General features: G+C 35.1%; 1 protein-coding gene across 5 annotated transcripts in view; it reads right to left on the bottom strand.

The window, feature by feature from the left end:
* PHF14 (PHD finger protein 14) overlaps positions 1-20,323 on the bottom strand; it is a 159,263-nt gene that overhangs the window by 113,417 nt on the left and 25,523 nt on the right. For all 5 annotated transcript variants that reach the window (XM_045565536.1, XM_045565538.1, XM_045565534.1 and 2 more), the window contains exons 5-7: positions 10,284-10,443; positions 5,123-5,234; positions 4,009-4,146 (exon numbers count right to left, since the gene is read on the bottom strand). In XM_045565536.1, the coding sequence (XP_045421492.1) occupies positions 4,009-4,146; positions 5,123-5,234; positions 10,284-10,443 (410 nt within the window). The remainder of the gene's footprint in view (positions 1-4,008; positions 4,147-5,122; positions 5,235-10,283; positions 10,444-20,323) is intronic.

The raw sequence follows: 20,323 nt of genomic DNA, 5'->3' as shown, positions 1-20,323 counted from the left end.
AGCATACTTTAATCCAACTCTTACCCTACACTGCACATGCACCTGAGCAACTGAACACATTCTCAAGTTAATTTACTCTCTGTTTTCCTAGACAATTATCGAATAACTTCACCTCTCCTCGCACACCTTTACTATCTCTTCCCTATTCCTGATGTGCAGTGATCTTGCTTATTTCACTAAAAAAAAGAAAGAGAATAAAAAAATTGAAAATCAATGAAATGAGAGCTTCCACATCCTCCAATGACAACTTATAGCAACCTATCTGCATCCCTACTATATCCTCTGCCTATCCTCCTTGTTACTATGGATAAACTGCCAAATGTTCCTGTCTAAGGTTACTCTACTTGTGCATTGGATCCCATACCCTCTTCCTTACTGCCTCCACCAATTCTATCTCTCTCCTGCATTTTTTTTTCTCCCTTTGGGATCACTCTCTTTAGCATACATACCGCAATATGTATTTTAAAAAGTTTAAATATCTTCCTTTGACACCCAACTACTGCTCCACTTCTAAGATCCCCCTAAAAGGAAAAGTCCAAAGGACTGTCCACATTAGCTACCTTCAGTTCTATTCCACTCCCAAATTTTCATGCTGACTACCAACCACTCCAATGAATAACTCCTGTTCTGTCAACTGAAAAAAAAAAAACAATGACTTCCAATTTGATAAATCCAATGGTCATTTCTAAACTTTAACCTTACCCATTTAACACAAAAGCTCACTCTCCCTTGAAATACTTCTTCACTGGACCCCTGGGATAGTATTATCTCTTACTTCACTTTTCCATTACTAATCATTCTTCAGTCTCCTTTGCAGATTCTCCCGCATCTGCCCAACACAGAATGTTGAAGTAGCCTGACCTGTCATCAGACCTCTTCTTATCTCACCTACTCTTATACCCTAGGTAATTTCATCTAGTCATCTTACCATAAATACTATCTATATTCCAGCAACTCCCAAATTTATATTTTTAGTCCTAACTGCTGCCCTGAACTTCACACTAAGATAGCCAACTATCTACTTGATATCTCCATTTGGATATCTAATAGGCACTGTGAACTCAACATGTCAAAACTACTCAATTTCACTTTCTTCTCAAACAAGTCTGCTCTTCCCAAAGCCTTCTCCAACTCATTAAACTTCAACTCCATTCTACCAGAAGCTCAGGTCAAAGAGAAATCATCTTTGATCCCTCCCTTTCTTTTATACTCTATAAAAAATCCAATAGCAAATACCTACAAAATCTGTCATATCTCATTACCTCTGCCAAAAGCCTGTTGCAACAGCTTCCTAACTGGTCTCCCTACTTTGACCCTACAGTATGTACTTAATAAAATAATCAGAGTGGTCCTTTTAAACCAACAGTCAATTCATATCTACTCTATGCAAAACTTGTGGTTTTTATCTCACCTCCCCATGTTATTCCAGGTCCTACATGATGTGGCCTCTTGCTACCTCTATTACTCCTTCCTCCCTTCTCACCAGTCCAGCCCCTAACTAAGTTACAACCACACTGGTCTCCTTGTTGGTGCTCAAACAAACCAAGTATGTTCCTCTCTCAGGGCCTTTGCATATGGTATTCTGACTGCTTGTAAGGTTCTCCCCTCAAATATTCACATGCCAATCATCACTTCTCTCACTTATTTTCATTAATGTCACCTTAATAAAGAATCCCTTCTGACCTTCCCATATAAAATAGCATTACCCTACCTCCATTATTCCCTAAACACTTTATTCTACTTTGTATTTCTTGGCAGTACTTAGCACTATATATTTGTTTGTTTGTTTTTTCATTATCTGTCCTTTCCCTACTTGCCACTCAAATGTAAGAGTACATAATTTGTCTGTGTAGTTCACTGCTATCTTTATGGGATCTATAGTATTATAATACCTAACATATAATAGGTCAGAATATCCCTTGAATAAATATGTTAAATGAATGACATTACAACATATTAATTTGTAACCCTTAAATAGCTAGAGGTAAGAGAAAGGTAAGCTAAAATTTCTGCTAATTCCATCTTCTTTCTCTAGTTATTAGGTCATAGAATATGAAACGTCTGACTTCAAATCAAAAGTGTAGTTTATTATATCCCAAACAAGAAGTAGTACAATTAATCAAAGTGTGCACCTAAACTATCAACATAGTTTTGCTGTCTAAATGGTAGCTTGCTTATGCCAGCAGCTAAGAAGCCTGGAGAGCGAATGGCAATGAAATTGTGAAAGGCACTTTCCACAGCTTGTTCAGAATTGAATATTTTTCCTTGCAAGAAGTGGTCCAGAGCCTGGAAGAAGTGGTAGTCAGTTGGTGCAAGGTCTGGTGAAATATGGTGGATGACAGAGAGTTTCCAAGTCCACCGTCTACAGTTTTGACAAAGCAGACAAAAATACACAATGGGGAAAAGATTCCCTATTCAGTAAATGGTGCTGGGAAAATTGGATAGCCCCATGTAGAAGATTGAAACAGGCTCCACACCTCTCACCACTCACAAATCTAAGGCATCAAACTCTAAGAATTCTGGAAGAAGAGACTAGAAACACTCTTATAGATATTGGCCTAGGCAAAGAATTTATAAGAAGGCCCTAAAGGCAATCACAGCAGCAACAAAAACAAATATATGGGACCTGATTAAATTAAAGGGCTTCTGCATAGGCAAGGAAACAATCAATAGAGTGAACAAACTACCTACAGAATGGGAGAAAATATTTGCATGCTATATATCCAATAAATGCCTAATAACCAGCATCTACAAAGAACTCAAGGAATTCTGCAAGAAAACATCAAACAGCTCCATTAAAAAGTGGGAGAAAGAAAGGAACAGAAGCCTTTCAAAAGAAGATAAAGGCCGATAAACATATTAAAAAATGCTCAACATCTCTAATCATCAAGGAAATGCAAATCAAAACCACAATGAGATATCACCTAACTACAGTGAGAATGGCTTTTATCCAAAAGTCCAAAAACAACAGATGCTGGCATGGATGCAGAGAGAAAAGAACACTTATACACGAATGGTGGGACTGCAAACTAGTACAACCTCTATGGAAAGCAGTATGGAAATACTTCGAAGAACTAAAGGCAGACCTACCATTTGATTCAGCAATCTCACTATTGGGTATTTACCCAAAGGAAAAAAAGACCCTTTATTAAAAAGACACTTGCACTGGAATGTTTATAGCAGCACAATTCACAATTGCAAAGATGTGAAAACAGCCCAAGTGCCTATCAGTACATGAATGGATTGATAAAATGTGGTATATGTATACCATGGAGTACTATTCAGCCATAAAAAAAATCGTAAACTAATACCTTTTGTAACAACCTGGATGGAACTGGAGACCATCATTCTAAGTGACATATTGCATGAATGGAAAAGCAAATACCACATGTACTCACTATCAAATTGGAAGTAATTGATCAATACTCAAGTGCACATATGGTAGTAAAATTCAACAGAATTCAAGCAGGTGGTTTAGGGGAGGGGATGGGTAAATTCACTCCTAAGGAGTACAATGCACGCTATTTGAGTGATGGACACACTTATAATTTTGACTCAAACTGTAGAAAAGCAATTCACGTAACTAAAACATTTGTACTGCCATAATATTCTGAAATTAAAAAAAGAAAAAAGTAAAGAGATACTAACAGATACTAAAGATAGGGTAATGATTTTACTTAGAGAAAAACAGAACAAGGTTACCCAAATACAATTTCACATTCTTGTTTAAATTATGTTGACATTTTAATGCTTTAAAACATCTTGAATTATCTTTACCTCTCAGATCTCCCTATAAAAATTTTAGCACATTTTCCAAATGTCTGACTAGCTTTAAGACTGACAAAACTCATAGATATCTACTCTTAAAATTTTAGAACAGTGATCTCAGCAAAGACTTTAAGAATAGATTTTAAAATTTCTTTAATTATTTTACCAGTTATAGGATATAACAAAGTCATGAGAAGTCTTATGAACATATTCACCAACTATGGATTTATATAAACGTACCTCTTCTGCTGCTGCCTCTGAAAGCAGACCTTCCTTCTGGGCACAGGTTACATGGAAATAGGCTCTGCACATCCCTGCATCACAACTAATGCAAACCCCAGTTCTAGCAAAGCGAGGGTCTTCACAAAAGCTACATTCCTACAACAGAATAACAGAAAAATTCTCAGAGCAAAATATTCCCAGAACAAAGACCGCATTCCCATAAAAAGCATCCACTAAATATTTAAAATGCTAAAGAAATACAAATGGTGAACCAACTGTGTACCAATACAAACAATAATTGCAGGCAAGACAAGAGTTTATATGAAAAAAAGTAATTATATGGTTCCAATAAACCAAAATTCCATTTATATTATAATAATGATAACAAATCACAATACAATGATAATTAATATTATTTGAGGACTTAGTATGTGCTAGTACTATTCTAAGCACTTTACACATAGAGATGGTCCCAATTTACAGTGATTTGACTCAAAATTTTTCAACTTTACAATGATGTGAAAATGATATGCATTCAGTAGAAACCATACTTCAAGTATCCATGTAACCATTGTTTTTCACTTTCAGTACAGCATCAAAAAAATTACATGAGATAGTCAACACTTTATTATAAAACAGGCTTTGCATTACATGATTTTGTCCAATGTAACGTAAGTGTTCTGAGCACATTTATAGGAGGCTAGGCTAAGCTATGATGTTTTTCAGTAGGTTACGTGAATTAAATAAATTTCAACTTATGAAATTATCAACTTATGATGGATTTATCGGGACTAACCCCATCATAAATTGAGGACCACCTGTCTAAATATATGCAATCAATTAATATTCACAACTACTATGTAGAAGAAGTACTATAATTATTCCCATTTTACAGATGAGAAGATTGAGGTGAAGATGAATTAAGAAATCTGCTTAAAAAAAACAAAGAAAGAAAATAAAAGTCAGGCGTCAAACCAGGACAATCTTCTTTTAAAGCCCACCATCAAGCTATAATAACTCTTAAACAATATAATATTGCCTAGAAAATGAAAGAAAATAAGTAAGAGACCAGAGAAAATCCAACGAAAAATCTAGGCATTGCAACCTAGAAATCAAAAACACTTTGTCTCACCTTCGCACCATATTTGGAATAGTTCATTTCTGTTAGTGTCACTGGTCGTAATTTGTCAATATCTCCAAAGGCTACTCCAGGAACATACAGGGCACAAACAATATGAACCCATCTATAAGAAGAGAAAATATGATTTTGCTATCAAATCCTTTCATGAAATTCCCACATGGAAAACAAACATATAAAACATGTGCCATCTCAAAATACTACTGTAAGAATTCTGTGATAAAATGTTAGTCTCACAATCTCAGACACATAACTGAAGAATACCAAACACCTATAGAATGGTAACAGAAAAGGGACTATGATTACTTTTCCAGTAGCTTAGCCAAAACTGAAAGTTAACAACTATAATTACCTTCCACTAAAATTCACTGCATTTTGCACTTATCTGCTATTCTTAAATATTTGCATAAAACAACTATTCAAATGAAACAAAACATTATTTTCATATGCATAGAAAAGTATTCACATATTTTAAGCACTTGGAGAACTAAGGATCCTAATTTAAGAAGGCTGAAGTTACTCTGCAGTAATTAGGTAAAATTGCTTTCTTGTTACTCTTTTCCAAAAGCTGATAGGTAATCTTTAAGGACATATATTAAAACAGTTTTTGTATAGTTTGACTTTCTTTCCAGGTTAAAACTGACGGCTGAAAGAAGGTACAGATCAAAGTTACAATAATATAAGCAAGTCATATTTTCATTCATCTCATCTGTTCACTGTACAACTTATATACTAAAATGTATTGTACACTTATGTACTAAAATTTATATGTGCTAAATATAATTTTAAAGTCTGAATGATATAACAAAGAATGCTCAAAGTTTCAGCACACTAAAAAATGGGGGGAGTTGGTTCTAATTTCATTTTTTTAAAACTGCTCTGAGCCATTTTTAGTATACTAGGCACCTTTTCCGTTTGCTTTCAACCAAAATGTGGGATCACTGACTTTGAAATTTAAACAGCAGATCTATATCACTTTTGTAAGAAAGGGTATAAAAATGAGATGGTAGCTCTCTATTAACCTTGTGAATATGTTAACAACAAATTTGGCTTTATCACAACTTAAGATGCTGTGAATGCTACATGGTTCTGGTTTTGTGATGCATTATGAGTCTTAAAGGACTAAGACTAAGAATCATTCTATAGTGATACTGGGAAAAATAGTTATAAATCTTCTTAAAAGTTATTTTTTTATTGGGAAAAAAATTCAAGGTTTTGAGATTTTTCTTGATATAACATTTTAATCCAACCTCCCAAATACATCCTGTGGAGTTCAATATAAAGATACCCATCTTCAACAAGCAGCTGCTTTCTCAATTTAATTTGTGCAGTTTTTTCATGCTCCACTGATGTATTAAATGTCGCTGTACTCTGCAGGAGTTTACCTTTGATAAACCCAACAGCTGGCTGCTTGCTTCATACTGACCTTCTTGAAATATTTTAGTACAAGTCACACAAATACTACAAATTTAAACTGCCATTTCAGTGTGATTGGCACACAAGTGTATCATTTCTCCCAACCACTCACATAAGGATACCAACTTGAGTCCTTATTAAAACACATATCAAAGTCAGTGAAAATCACAGCCCAGACAATTTTGATCCTTTTTAATACCAGCTGTAAGTAGTCTTTTGCTCGTTTTTTTAGCTGCACATACTTCAGAACTTTGTAATTAAGACAAATCTGAAAATTAAAAAAAAAAAAATCTTCCTTGTTACTTTACCATCCATTTTGCTTGCAGCTATGATGACAGATGTTGATTGGGGAAAGGAATAGAAAACAAGTATCACATAAAACCACCAAAAAACAAAGAGTCAGAGTTGTCATTCTAGCATAAACTATTAACAGATTCTTTTAAATTATATATATTAATAAAGCAGACTAGAAAAATACTTCTCAAAAGACTCTCCTTTGAGAATAGATTAATCAATAAAATTAGATTTTGAAATGCCTTGTATCTGTAGTGCCTTTACAGCTTATAAAACAAATTCACTTGCAGTATATTATTTTCAGTCCTTCATTCCTTCATTCAGTAATCAATTACTAAGTGTCTACTAGGCATGGAGCAGCACAAAGACAGTCTGAAAGTTATAAAGATGTACGTGAAGTGCTTACAGCATAGTATCTCACTCGCTGTCTTCACTCAAAAAAGGTTAACTACAAGAAAAAAAAGTCTAAAAGCTTCTGGTGAGTAGGAGATGGTTATTCTCATTTTGCATATCAAGAAATGGGTTCAGAAGGATTAAATGACTTTCAAATATAATAAAGTTAGCAAGTGACAGACCAAGACTTAAAGCAGCAAGCAAGTGATGGAACTGAGACTTAAAATAATGTTTATTTTAAAAATTAAAGAATTTAGTTCAGAGCCACATTTCATTCACAATAGACAACCAATAAAGGACATGAAGAAGAAGACTATGTCTAATATTTCCCACAATCAGGTTTATAAGAACACTTGAGACAGGATAAAATCTCACCAAAAGATACAAAAATTTAACAAGAATGTACTGATGGTTTTCTAACATTAAATCACATTATTTTCTATGCAGAACTTCCAGCTCCCATCAAGAATAGAGGGGGAAAAGTCTAATTAAGCCCTGTGATATAAGTCAACCTCAAAACTTTTTCCATTCTTTCCATACATTACTCTTTCTTTTCCCCTGGTTTCCATTTGAAGATAAAATACTAAAAGGCTTGTCAATTTTCTTGGCTTTTTATGCCTTGAGTCAAGTTAGTACCACAACCTCCAAAATATATCAAGGCCTAAAACTTCCACTATAGTCTATAGGTGAATGTGGACATTGACACAAATAAAGTGTCCAAATAGTATTATATGTAAAAGGATTTTTGCCAGGCTGTACCACCAAGGGAGGTGTAATATCCACAGTGGCCAACACAAATGCAAAGCTAAATGGGTAAAGAGGTATCACTTTTCTTCATTTAGAAATAACTTTACAAGTTGCTTTGTGGATTATGATAGCATGAAAAGACAACTACTTTACAACTTTTCAATAGAACTTGTAAATTATTAACAAGGAAGAAAAAAAAATTCTCTTCCCTAAAAGTAAGCTCCATGTTTTCCAAAGTTGCCTTAGTTATTTGTCATAATTTATCACCATAAATTTCAACTCTCAGGATTGGTAGAGTTACCAAAAAAATGTATGCAGCAGCTGGTACTCCATGATTACCTTAAATAAGTAGAGCAATATTGGTAATGAGGAGGCACTAGCAGTAGCTACAGCAGCAGTAGGAGGAGTAAGGACCATTTCCTATGTTCCAGAAACTATACTAATTGTTCTACATAAATTATCTCATTTAATCCTCCAAACAGTGCTAAGGAAACAGAGATATGAAAACGTTAAGTCATTTGTCTAAAATCATAATAAAAAAAGACCAGAATCCAAAAATAGGCAGTCCAACTTGAAAGTATACACTTTTAATACTTACTAAACTCCCTAATTCTAGGCTAAAGTCAGTCCAAACATAAAATAATGTCCACGTCTATGATATAGACCACAGATTCATGTCAATATATCAAAATATCTGTTATATATTTATTTTATTTTATTTTTGGATGGGGGATGAAGAAGAAAGATTTCCAGTCAGTTTTCCTGAACATCAACACATAGGGTTCACCAAGATTCCATAGCAGAATCTATGCTATCTCAGCAATCTTGTATGGCAACATTTCTCAGGGGCCTGTCCACCAATTGAGGCAAAAAAGAGAAAAATAAAAATACTTTTTGCCTTAGAAAAGTAAAATTTATTTAATTTAAAAGCCTATCCTTTATTTTAGGACAAAATGTATCCTACCCTTTTAATGTTAAGATGATGGTGATAATTTATATAGATTATCTATATAATATTAAACATGTTTAATAAAAATAATGAAACATTCTTATGTGGCAAAATAAAAACTTAAGGACCTCCCTCTTATATTGGGGAAGAAGGGGGAGAGAGTAATCTATACAAAATACAAAAGGTTGAAAACTACTCTTATATTTAAGTCACCAACCCCAAATGGTAGTCTCCTGGAAAAAAACATGAAAGATGTCAACACTATTATGATGACAGCTGCTAAAAGATGATAACAAACATGAGTATGGATGTAGTGAAAAAAACACAGGTCTTTCTACCAGTTATCAATTTATTGCCTCTCAACTCTAAATTCATACTTCAATATCTGCTCTACAATAATGGGCACAATTTCTTCAGCAGTTCTCCTTCACAGTCAGCATGACATTAAGCTCAATAGTAGAGGGCACTGTAAGTTCAATGGTAGAGGGCATTGTAGGAGGTTGGAGGCTTCTCAGCAGAGATCGGCAGAGAATCTCTTATGTGCTCTGGCCCAGCCACACACACAGTCTTTCAGTGACCTCCCAGCCCTGGTTCAACCTGGAGATCATTTTCCATGGCCCTCTCAACATAGACAGCATATGCTCAGGCTTCAAACCCGTGCCCTAGCTTCCCCCTGCAAACTGTACCAGCTACCTACTTATTAAGAACTACAGACCAACTCTGGCCCAAGCAAACCAGCATACTTCTCGGCTACCCAGTAGGCTATAGCTGCAATTTCACCAACAAAGTCTGAACTCCAACCTAAGGGAAGAGGTCATCCTTCCAACTTTGTCTTTCTTGGATAATCACCTTCAGCTCCAGAGTATCCTTTGGAGTTCTTTTATGTTTTATGGTTACTCTTTGATCATAGCTTAATAATTCTGTATACTACACTTCCCCTTTTTAAATCACCATATAGGTTCTATCTCCTAATATACTCTTAAAGTCTGACAAGACAGATCTGGGTTCAAATTTAACTATTCACCAGTTTGTGGCCTTGAACTAATAAATTATTTAAATGATCTGTGCCTTGTGTACTACACCTATAAAAAACATTACCACCTGCCTCATCATAGGGTCATTATTAAGATTAAATGAGATCATGGGTATAAAGGCAAATGCAGGTACTCAGTAAATGGTTTTTCCTCCCTCCTTTCCCCATCTCTAGCCTACTGGCCATTTACTCTATGCCAAGATGATAAAAAGCAATCAAATGAAAGTGTGTAACTCAGAAAATCATAAATAGAAGAATAAGGTAGTCAAAAGCACACACATTATGAAGTAGGCATATGAACCCAACATAATTAAGACATCAACCTTCCAGCATCTGTCTCCTTGAAAATTCCATCCTGATTAGGACATAGCTCACAACTAGGAGAAACACCACATTTACAGGCATCACAAAACCAAGGTTCAGTGGAGTTTTCAGAAGCTGAACTCATAATAGAGTCACTCTCTCCATCAACTCCATAACAACCTAAAAAAAAAAAGAAACAGTATAAATAAGTAGGGTTTATTTTTTTAAAACTCACATTTATAATTTCACAAGAAAAAAGGGAAAAAGGGCAACAAGGAGAGAAAAAAATCTAAAAAACCAATTGTTTATAAGAATATTAAAGCACAGAAGTAAAATCATTTTATAAAAATAGTTCACCTAATATAATATATATAATGAAATAAATGACATTTTAAAGTAGTTTAGTTGTACTGGAAAAGCATTAAAAGTGGGAAAGCAGTTAATAATTTTTTAATTTTTTAAAAATATAAAAATACGAACTATCATTAAAAAGACATCAGATTAACAAACTATTGGATAGTAAATATTTCTTTAGCTCTCTTTGTACCAAGTACTAGAATATATATATATAAAAGACTAAGCTCATGAAAAACAAACATACAAACAAAAAAGCCTTTGATCTAGTTTTGGAGGTGGCAGATTATAACAAAAACTCATATATCCATAAATGCAAAGTAAATATTATTAAAAGGAAAGTAATAAAGAAATATACATGCACACATAAATTAAAGCTATAAAACAATTTGAAAAGTTCAAGCTAGAGTTAGAGTTAGACAAGCTAAGTTCCAGTCACAACTGAGCCAATCTTTAACTACATGAAGTGTTTAATCCCTTTAAAAATTTAAAATTCTTCTGTCTTTTGTGAAAATTGATCCATAACTGAAATGAATGATAACAACAGATTATTCTCTTTTGTCCTCTTCTCATTCACTAAACTCGATATTCTGAGAGGATTTAGATGAATTATTTAGGCAGATAATGTGATAAAAATCTTTAAACATCCTTATGATCACACCTAACAAACAAGATAATTCAGCATAGTTCTTTACATTTTAGAGTAGGACATGATATATTTCAACCACCTTCCAATTACGAAAAGCAAAAAGTTTCCTTATTAACTCAAATACATATGTCTGGAGTTACAAATTACAGTTAACCCTTGAACAACATGGGTTTGAACTGTGTGCGTCCACTTATATGCAGATTTTTTCCAACCAAACACGAATAGACAATACAGTATTCACAGAAGGGAAACTCAAATATATGAAGGGCCAACTTTGCATATACTTGGTTTCCACAGAGTGAACTCTGGGACTTCAGCATGCACGATTTCGGTACACACGGGGGTCCTGGAACCAATCCCTAGCATATACTAAGGGACAACTACACATTTAAATTTATTAGGGCTTCCACATCTGCCTAAAATTTTTATAAAGTCAAAATATTTTCCTTGATTTTGAGGTTATAAAGAGTAGATCAGACGTCAAAGATGTAAGTCAACCAGAAATTCAGATAGGATTTCACTGACATTTTGGTAAGATCAGGTTCTCATAATTAAAAATCCTAAAACTCAATTTTGTCTGTGAACTCAGCATTGATGAAGCTCTCAGTGCCTGACAAACCAACCAAATTCACTAGTAAGTAATGCCACACACCATGAATAATTCTTTCTCAGCATCAACACACCTAGAAGACTGTACTAGTACCAACAAAGTACTGATAAACATAGAATCTGATAAAGGGTAATTGAAACGTTCTGAGAGATAATTTCATCTGCAGTATAAAAATCCATGCTGAACAACTGACAGCTTACAATAAAGAGCACTTCTCTAGGGACAATAGTCATGACTCTTAAATAGCTTTCTTTTTCCCAAATACTGACTTCATATTATCCAATTTCCATTCTTCTAAAAAGGAAAACACTGCCCTTATGTTAACATATTCTTCAGAGAAACAATTTAATGCCTATATAGTAATGAAATAGACTGTAATTTAATTCTAGTCCTGATATATACATCTTTAGGTTTGGGCATTTCTCCAATCTCCTAAGATACATTTATTACATCTCAAGATAGGTCACTTTTAAAGAAAACCAAATAACAACCATCCCAGGATACTTTTGACCAAGTTTATTCTAAAAGGATAGTCCTCGTGGCAAATTCTAAGGGGCACCCAAAGTAACCCCTAATAAAAAACGACACCGAAAAAGCCACTATGAGAAACATGTATCAGTGATAATCATCTCTCAAAAGTCTTCACCACATAGGTAAGTTGATATGCATCCAATGTAAGATCATGTGGTTATGTGAACTGGTTATACACTAAACAGACAATAGGAGTCTAAGTCGGAGAATGACCTCTCACAACCACCAAAGATATCCAAATTAAAATAAATAACCAAGTATATACATAAATAAATGAATGAATAAATACCGAGTCAACCAAATCACCCACAAGAAAGAAAAGAACCATATAAAACTAGTAAGTAGTTTTAAATTACCAACATTAATTCACTAGATGTCATTATAGGTCAATGGTTACATGTAATTATCTTATTCATAATTAAAATAGTCTAATAATGGGCAGAAACCTAAAAACTTGGTTTGCAACTATGACTAACATAAGCTGCCTCAAGCAAATCCTTAATTTTTTTCTTGGTGAGACAGGGTCTTGCTCTGTTGTGCGAGCTAAAGTGCAGTGGTATTATCATAGCTCATTGCACCCTTGAACCCCTGGGCTCAAGCAATCCTGCCTCAGCCTCCCAATTAGCTGGGACTACAGGTGCCAGACTTCTGGCTACTGTTTTTATGTTTTGTTTTTTTGTTTGTTTTTTGTTTTTTAGAGACAAAGTCTCACTATGCCCTATATGGCTCAAGTTGGTCTCCAACTCCTGGCCTCAAGCCATCCTACCACCTTGGCCTTCCAAAGTGCTAGGATTGCAGGCACAAGCCACCTTGACCAGCCCAAATCCTTATGCTATGCAAAGGTTTTGTAATAGTGAACTTAAATACAATCTGAAAGTCATATAAAACAATGCCAAAAAAAAAAAATTTTTAAAGAAACTAGACTACAGCACACATGGAATCACAACTCATTAATTTCTTTAATGTCATTAAATTACGGTTAGCAATCATCATCTTTACCACATTTGTTTAGATACACGTTTTTTAAAATGCAAAATCATAAAATTAAAAGGAAATAAAATTTTCTTCTTGGGATCAGTTATTATTGCTTCCAATAAAATTTTTCTATAACAGCAAGAGTAAGCAAAATGTTATAATTGAAGAAAAATCATAAAACAATAAGTCAACCTATTTTTCGCAGTGGGTTATGCAATACCATGGGAGGGAGTGAATATCTATTTTCTTTACAAAATCATGTACCTTTAAAAAAATTCTTTCAAACTAGATAAAATCTGTATTCACACAAAGTAGGCAATTAACAAGATACTAAAACTCTTAGGGGCAATCCAACTTGTTCATTCAGTGAAATCAAGGTAAATCACCAAAGTTTACTTTTTAGAATAAAGTAAAATTTCAATTCTATTTTTAAAGACTGTACCACACACGGCAAACTTGTGCACATCTGTAGAGTTTTAAACCTCCTTCACACCACCTTAGGAGTGATTTCTGAGCTCAACTCCTAGGATATTCTTCCTTTGTAATGCAGAAGATAGGTATTGGGCAAGCTAACCAGGACCAAGGGGATAAATATTTCTTCTTCAGCTTCACTGACCCTGAGAAACGATCCACACTGTGTCATTACCTTTATAGAGTTCTTTACTTGGTACTTTCACCTCCTACTTTTTCCCTATTTCTTCGCCATACCTGTTGGGTTTACTGAGTTCTAAAAATCAAAGTTCTACAACTTTAATCCACTCTAATCCACTTTAATTAATGACTAAATACATTTTGAAATCTCTCTTTCTACCATACAAAACATGAGTATGGGAAAAAAAATTTTATATGAGTAAACATGTAAAATAAAAAATTTAGAAACATGTAAAACTCATTTCATGTGTTGTTTTCAAATGTACAACATAGAAAACATGTTTCTATAGCTATTTAATAAGGATCAACCTCTGACTAACATACAATCTACACAAATCATATTTAAGGAAAAAATAATATAAAATGTGTTTACAATTTTTTGAATTGTACAAAGATATGGATAATCCAAATGAGTGGACATTTTCCCCATTCAGCTTTTTAGTCTTCTAGCTTCTGGCTATGTAACTTTGGACAAACCAAATCTCTAAGGCTTAGTTACTTTATCTGCACTACGTGTTTAATAGTATCAATCCTAATTATCTCTCCATATATAAAGGAGAAAAACAGAAACACAAAAGTTGCCATTTAAAAACATAAAATACTTTTTCTGTATTTAACATCCTATCATTAGACCTTCGATTACAAAACTCAACAAGAAAAAAGTTGTTTTTTTTTTTTTTGTTTTTGAGACAGGGTCTTGCTCTGTCACCCAGGCTAGAGTGCAATGGTGTGATCATAGCTCACTGCAGCCTCAAATTTCTGAACTCAAGCAATCCTTCTGCCTCAGCTTCCCAAGTACCTAGGACTACAGGCATGCACCACCATGCTTGGCTAATGTTTTTATTTATTTTTCACGCAGACAGTGTCTTGCTATGTTGCCCAGGCTGATCAACCAATGGCCTCATGCAATTCTCCCACCTCAGCTTTCCAGATTGCTAGGATTATAGGTGTGAGCCACCACACATGGCCTAAAAAAGATTTTAAAATGAGTAATACCGTTTATTAAAAAAGAAGTACCTATAACATGCATAATACTTGTCACAAGTATGTCCTAAAGTATAAGAGAATCAAAGCACTTATAAAGTCTAAATGTTATAACTTGAACATACTCTACTACCTAGTAAACACTGATAAGGATATCTTTTTGCAGACACTAAAAAATAAAAAGGTCTAGGGCTAGGCTAACAGCAGACTAAAACCAAACAAATAATGCGGGAAAACATCTCTTAGTAGACATTGTCTTGTTTAATGCATAGCAACTAAATCTGAGGGCAAGTGCTAGTAAGTGCACTGCCTAATATTCCCTCATGTACTGTGACATATACCTGATGTTTTTCTTCAGACAGGCTGCCATCAGTATATCCGGATAAGTGACATCATAGTCAGGAGTACCCTACTATTACAAGTCAATTACAAGATCTTGCCACAAAGGTGTTTATACTAAGTGACAGACTGCCGCTCTCAGATTTCAAAAAGAAAAGTAGAAGCTCCCCTGCTAAGATCAGGTACAAAGCAGCATGTCCTCTCTCACTACTGCTTTTCAACATCGGTAATGCAGTAAGACAAGAAAGAGAAATAAAAGGTAGACAGATTGGGATGGAAGATCTTTGTTTTCAGATGACGTGATTGTCTATGTAGAACAGTAGCTTGTTTATGCCAGCAGCAAAGAAGCCTGAAAACCAAGTGGCAATGAAATTGCCAGAGGCATTTTCTACAGCTTATTGAGAATTGAGTATTTTTCCTTGCAAAAAGTGATCCAAAGCCTGGAAGAAGTGGTAGTCGGGTGGTGCAAGGTTTGGTGAATGCGGTGGATGATAGAGAGCTTCCAAGTCCAGCTTCTGGAGTTTGAGCAGCCTTGTTTGTGCAACATGTGGTTGACTGTTGTCTTGCAAGCAGATTGGCCTGTCCCTATTGACCAATCTCTGCTGCTTAATCGCAAGCATCCTCATCATTTCATCCAATTGGTTGCAGTAGACATCTGCTGTCATCAATTGAACCAGGTTTCATGAAGCTGTAGTGGATAATACCAGTAATGGACCACCAAATAGACACCATTAGCTTTTTGGGATGAATATTCAGTTTTGGACTGTGTTTAGGCAATTCATCTTTATCCAACCACTGTGCCAAACACTTGTGATTGTCAAAAAGAATCCATTTTTCATCACAAGTAACAATACGATTAGAAATTGTTCGCCTTTATGTTGTAACAGCAAAGGCAAGCTTTGAGACGGTTTCTCTTCTGATGCTCTTTTAATTCATGCAGTACCCACCTACCCAGCTTCTTTAGCTTGCCCAATGGTCCAATATTATTGGAATAGTGATGTCAAACCCTGCTGCTAATTCATGCATAGGCTGAGATGGATTCACTTCCACTATAGCTTTCAGCTTATCATTATCCACTTTGGTCTCAGGTCACCCACATGACTCACTTTCAGGGTTAAAATCACCAGAATGGAACTTCTCAAACCATCAATGTACTGTATGTTTATTAGCCACATCCTTCCCAAACACTTCATTAATATTTTGAACTGTCTAGGCTGCACTGGTTCCATGACAGAATTTATATTCGAAAATAACACAAGTTTTTGACTTATCCACAGCTTCACAAAGATTGCACTAAAAAAAAAACACGTAAAAGATAATCACAAGCCAAAATGTGTGTTTGAAAGACTGAGGATGTACCTTCACAATAAAAATCAAATAAGAAGTGTCAAAGTGAAATATCAGAAAAATCAACTGTCAAACTTAGTACTTAAGGAAATTGGATATTTCATACTTAATAACCCAAATATAAAGCTACAGTAATCAAGACAGTGTGGTATAGATTAAAGCACAAATAGGTCAGTTGATGGAACAGAACCGAATCCAGAAATAGACCCACATAAATACATTCAACTGATCTTTGACAAAGGAGCAATACAATGAAGCAAAGACAGTTTTTTTGAACAAATGGTGATGAGACAGCTAGACATATACATGTAAAAAAATGAATCTAGAGAAAGACCTTATATCCCTCACAAAAATTAACTGAAAATTGATCATAGACCCAAATATAAAATGCAAAATTATAAACTACAAAATAACAAGGGAGAAAATCTAGATGACCCTCAACGTGATGATGACTTTAGGTAAAAAACCAAAGGCATGATCAATGAAAGAAATAATTTATAAGTTAGACTTCATTATATTATATTTTTTGCTCTGCGAAAGATACTGTCAAAAGAATGAAAAGACAAAAAACAGACTGGGAGAAAATGTTTGCAAAAAACATACCTGATAAAGAACTGTTATCTAAAACACCTAATGAACTCTTAAAACTCAACAATAAGACAACAAATAACCCAATTTAAAAAATGGGCAAAAGAACTGAACAGATACCTCACCAAAGAAGATAGACAGATGGCAAATAAACATATAAAAAGATACTCCATGTCATATGCCATTAGGGAAATGCAAATTTAAACAGCAAGATACTACTACATTTTTGTTAGAATGGCCAAAATCTAGAAAACTGACAATATCAAATGCTGGTGAGGATGTAGAGCATCAAGAAAGTTGATAAGCTCTTGGCTGATAGCTGAATAATTGACAAAGGGTACATTATGGAGCCATTTAAAATATTACAATTCCATCCTATTGTTTATATAATCAGAGGAAATTATTTAAATAAATTTAAAAATATATTTCCAGAAGACACTATTTCTTATTTGGTGTAACAACTTTGTGAAAGTCACCTTATCTTTATAAAACAAATCAGATTATATCCATTTTATGCATATATTAGAAATCTCTAAACTGTCTTCCATTTCTGAAAATAAACAAAGTTAACAATTCTGTGTTGAAAAGATTTTTCACAAGAAACATAATTTGTCTCTACAAATACAAAACAATCTCTGCCTAGTTAGGCAAGCTTACTTTTATGAAAAGTAGCATATGCTAAAGGCAAGAACGTAAAAGGCAGCCTTGAAAAAGAGTGATTCCCAAATGAAAAAAAATACATACACTCAGCCTATAAATGAATTTAATAGTATTAAAGATGGTTAAAACCATAAATACACTAAAATTTCACAGAAGTAAAAAGCGATACACTATATATAATATATTAATAAATAAATATTTTACAGCAAGGATTAGTAGCTTATTGTTTGCATGTCAAAAGAATATGCAATTAATTCATGAGTCACCTATTTTTACAAAAATGTTACACTCCCTTACCTACGTCCTGTTATGAACATAAATATATATAAGCACTATTGCACCCTCTATTTCTGCCACCAAATTAGCATTCATAGATAATTTGTGGACAGTTTCATGCTACCTGTCCATTTACTAGGAAGACATGCCCATAGCACAGAATCTACTATTCACTTACTTTATTCTTTGCTCTTATTTATGTACATGTCTTATCTTCCCTATTAGACTATAAACAGTGAAAAAGCAGAAACTATACCTCTGCATTCCCCCAGTTCCCCAGCACAAAATTTTGCATTTAAATATATGTGTATATCAAATACATACAGAAAGCTGTATTCCCCAAATCTCTCATCCTCCCTAGGTAGTAATAAGTTTAGAATTGTAATACTAAAGAGCCAGAAATGCTGATGGGCCCTAAGACTCAAAGATAGATAACAGGGAAGTCCAGTACAGTTGAAAAAACAAAGCACAAAACAGTATTTTCTGGGTATGTAGATAATAAAACAATACCTATGGTCATTATGAAGCAGGTCCAAAAGGGACACAGGCATTAGAACCCTTCATCTCCCTTAGTCCTGAAGTCTAGATTACTGATAGGAGTCCCTATGATTTTAACTAACCCTTTCCTCTGCTGCATTAGAATGTGACATTTGGATAACTCCCCACCTCTGTTACCCTGGAAACCAGAAAAGGGTAGAATATCAACTATGCTACTTGGAAATATTGCTTATAGTAAAAATGATCCTTATTGGCAGATTGTATCTCAACTGGAAAGAACTATAAACACCTGACAGGGACACCTAATTTGGGCTTCTCTTAGTGTTGTGACTCTAGTAGTGGAGCATGTCCTTGGCACCCATGATTATGGCACTGTTAAAAGGTATGTTGACTCCTGTGCAGGATGAAGCTTCTATGTCAGGGTGACTCCTTACAGCCACCTTAGGGAGCTATCATTCACTTTTATGTGAGCGGTCTCTTGGGGGAGGGAGGAACAGAGAGGAAGGCAATGAGTCCAAAGAAGACAGCTCCCTGATGACTCTGTGAGCTATACCACAAAGACTTTCACACAAGAGGAATACATGAGCCTGTCTTGCTGGCGAGCTGCATTTTTTTCTCCTCTATCATGAATAAAATGGTGCTAACTATGGCCTTTCATAGTGTTGAAAATCTTAAATTTTAGACACCCTGGAAAGCATTGCGGAGCAACTCCTTTATACTGTCAATGGAGCTAACAGTTTAATGCTGAGGTCCCCAAACCCCAGGCCATAGCCTGGTACTAGTCCGCGGCCTGTTAGAAACCGGCCACATATCAACACCTGAGCTCTCCCCTGCCCATCCATAGAAAAATTGTCTTCCATGAAACTTAGGAACCGGGCTACACAGCAGGAGGTGAGTGGCAGGTGAGCCAGTGAAGCTTCATTATCTGTATTTTTTTTTTTTTTTTTTTTTTTTTTGAGACAGAGTCTCACTTTGTTGCCCAGGCTAGAGTGAGTGCCGTGGCATCAGCCTAGCTCACAGCAACCTCAAATTCCTGGGCTTTAAGCGATCCTACTGTCTCAGCCTCCCAAGTAGCTGGGATTACAAGCATGCGCCACCATGCCCGGCTAATTTTTTCTATATATATTTTAGTTGGCCAGATAATTTATTTCTATTTTTAGTAGAGACGGGGTCTCGCTCAGGCTGGTCCCGAACTCCTGACCCCGAGCGATCCACCCGCCTCGGCCTCCCAGAGGGCCAGGACCACAGGCGTGAGCCACCGCGCCCGGCCTATTATCTGTATTTATAGCTGATCCCCATCACTGGCATCACCACCTGAGCTCCGTCCCCCTACATCCCCCAACCCAGGAAAACTTGTCTTCCATGAAACCAGTTCCTGATGCCAAAAAGACTGGGGACCTCTGGTTTAATGTACATAAGAAACATTGGGAGATTTTGTTAAAATACAGATTCTGGTTCAGAAAATCTGGAACTTGGCCTGTGAGTCTGCATTTCTAACAAGTTCCCAGATGATACAGATGCCACTGCTTAATGTTGTTGATCCATAAACCATACTTTGAGTAGCAAGCTTTAAAAAAATTATTGAGATATTCAAAATA

This window comes from Lemur catta, chromosome 11, assembly GCF_020740605.2.
Source record: "Lemur catta isolate mLemCat1 chromosome 11, mLemCat1.pri, whole genome shotgun sequence".
Taxonomy (NCBI): domain Eukaryota; kingdom Metazoa; phylum Chordata; class Mammalia; order Primates; family Lemuridae; genus Lemur; species Lemur catta.
Note: the sequence above shows the minus strand (reverse complement) of the source record. Positions and strands in the feature narration are given on the sequence as shown.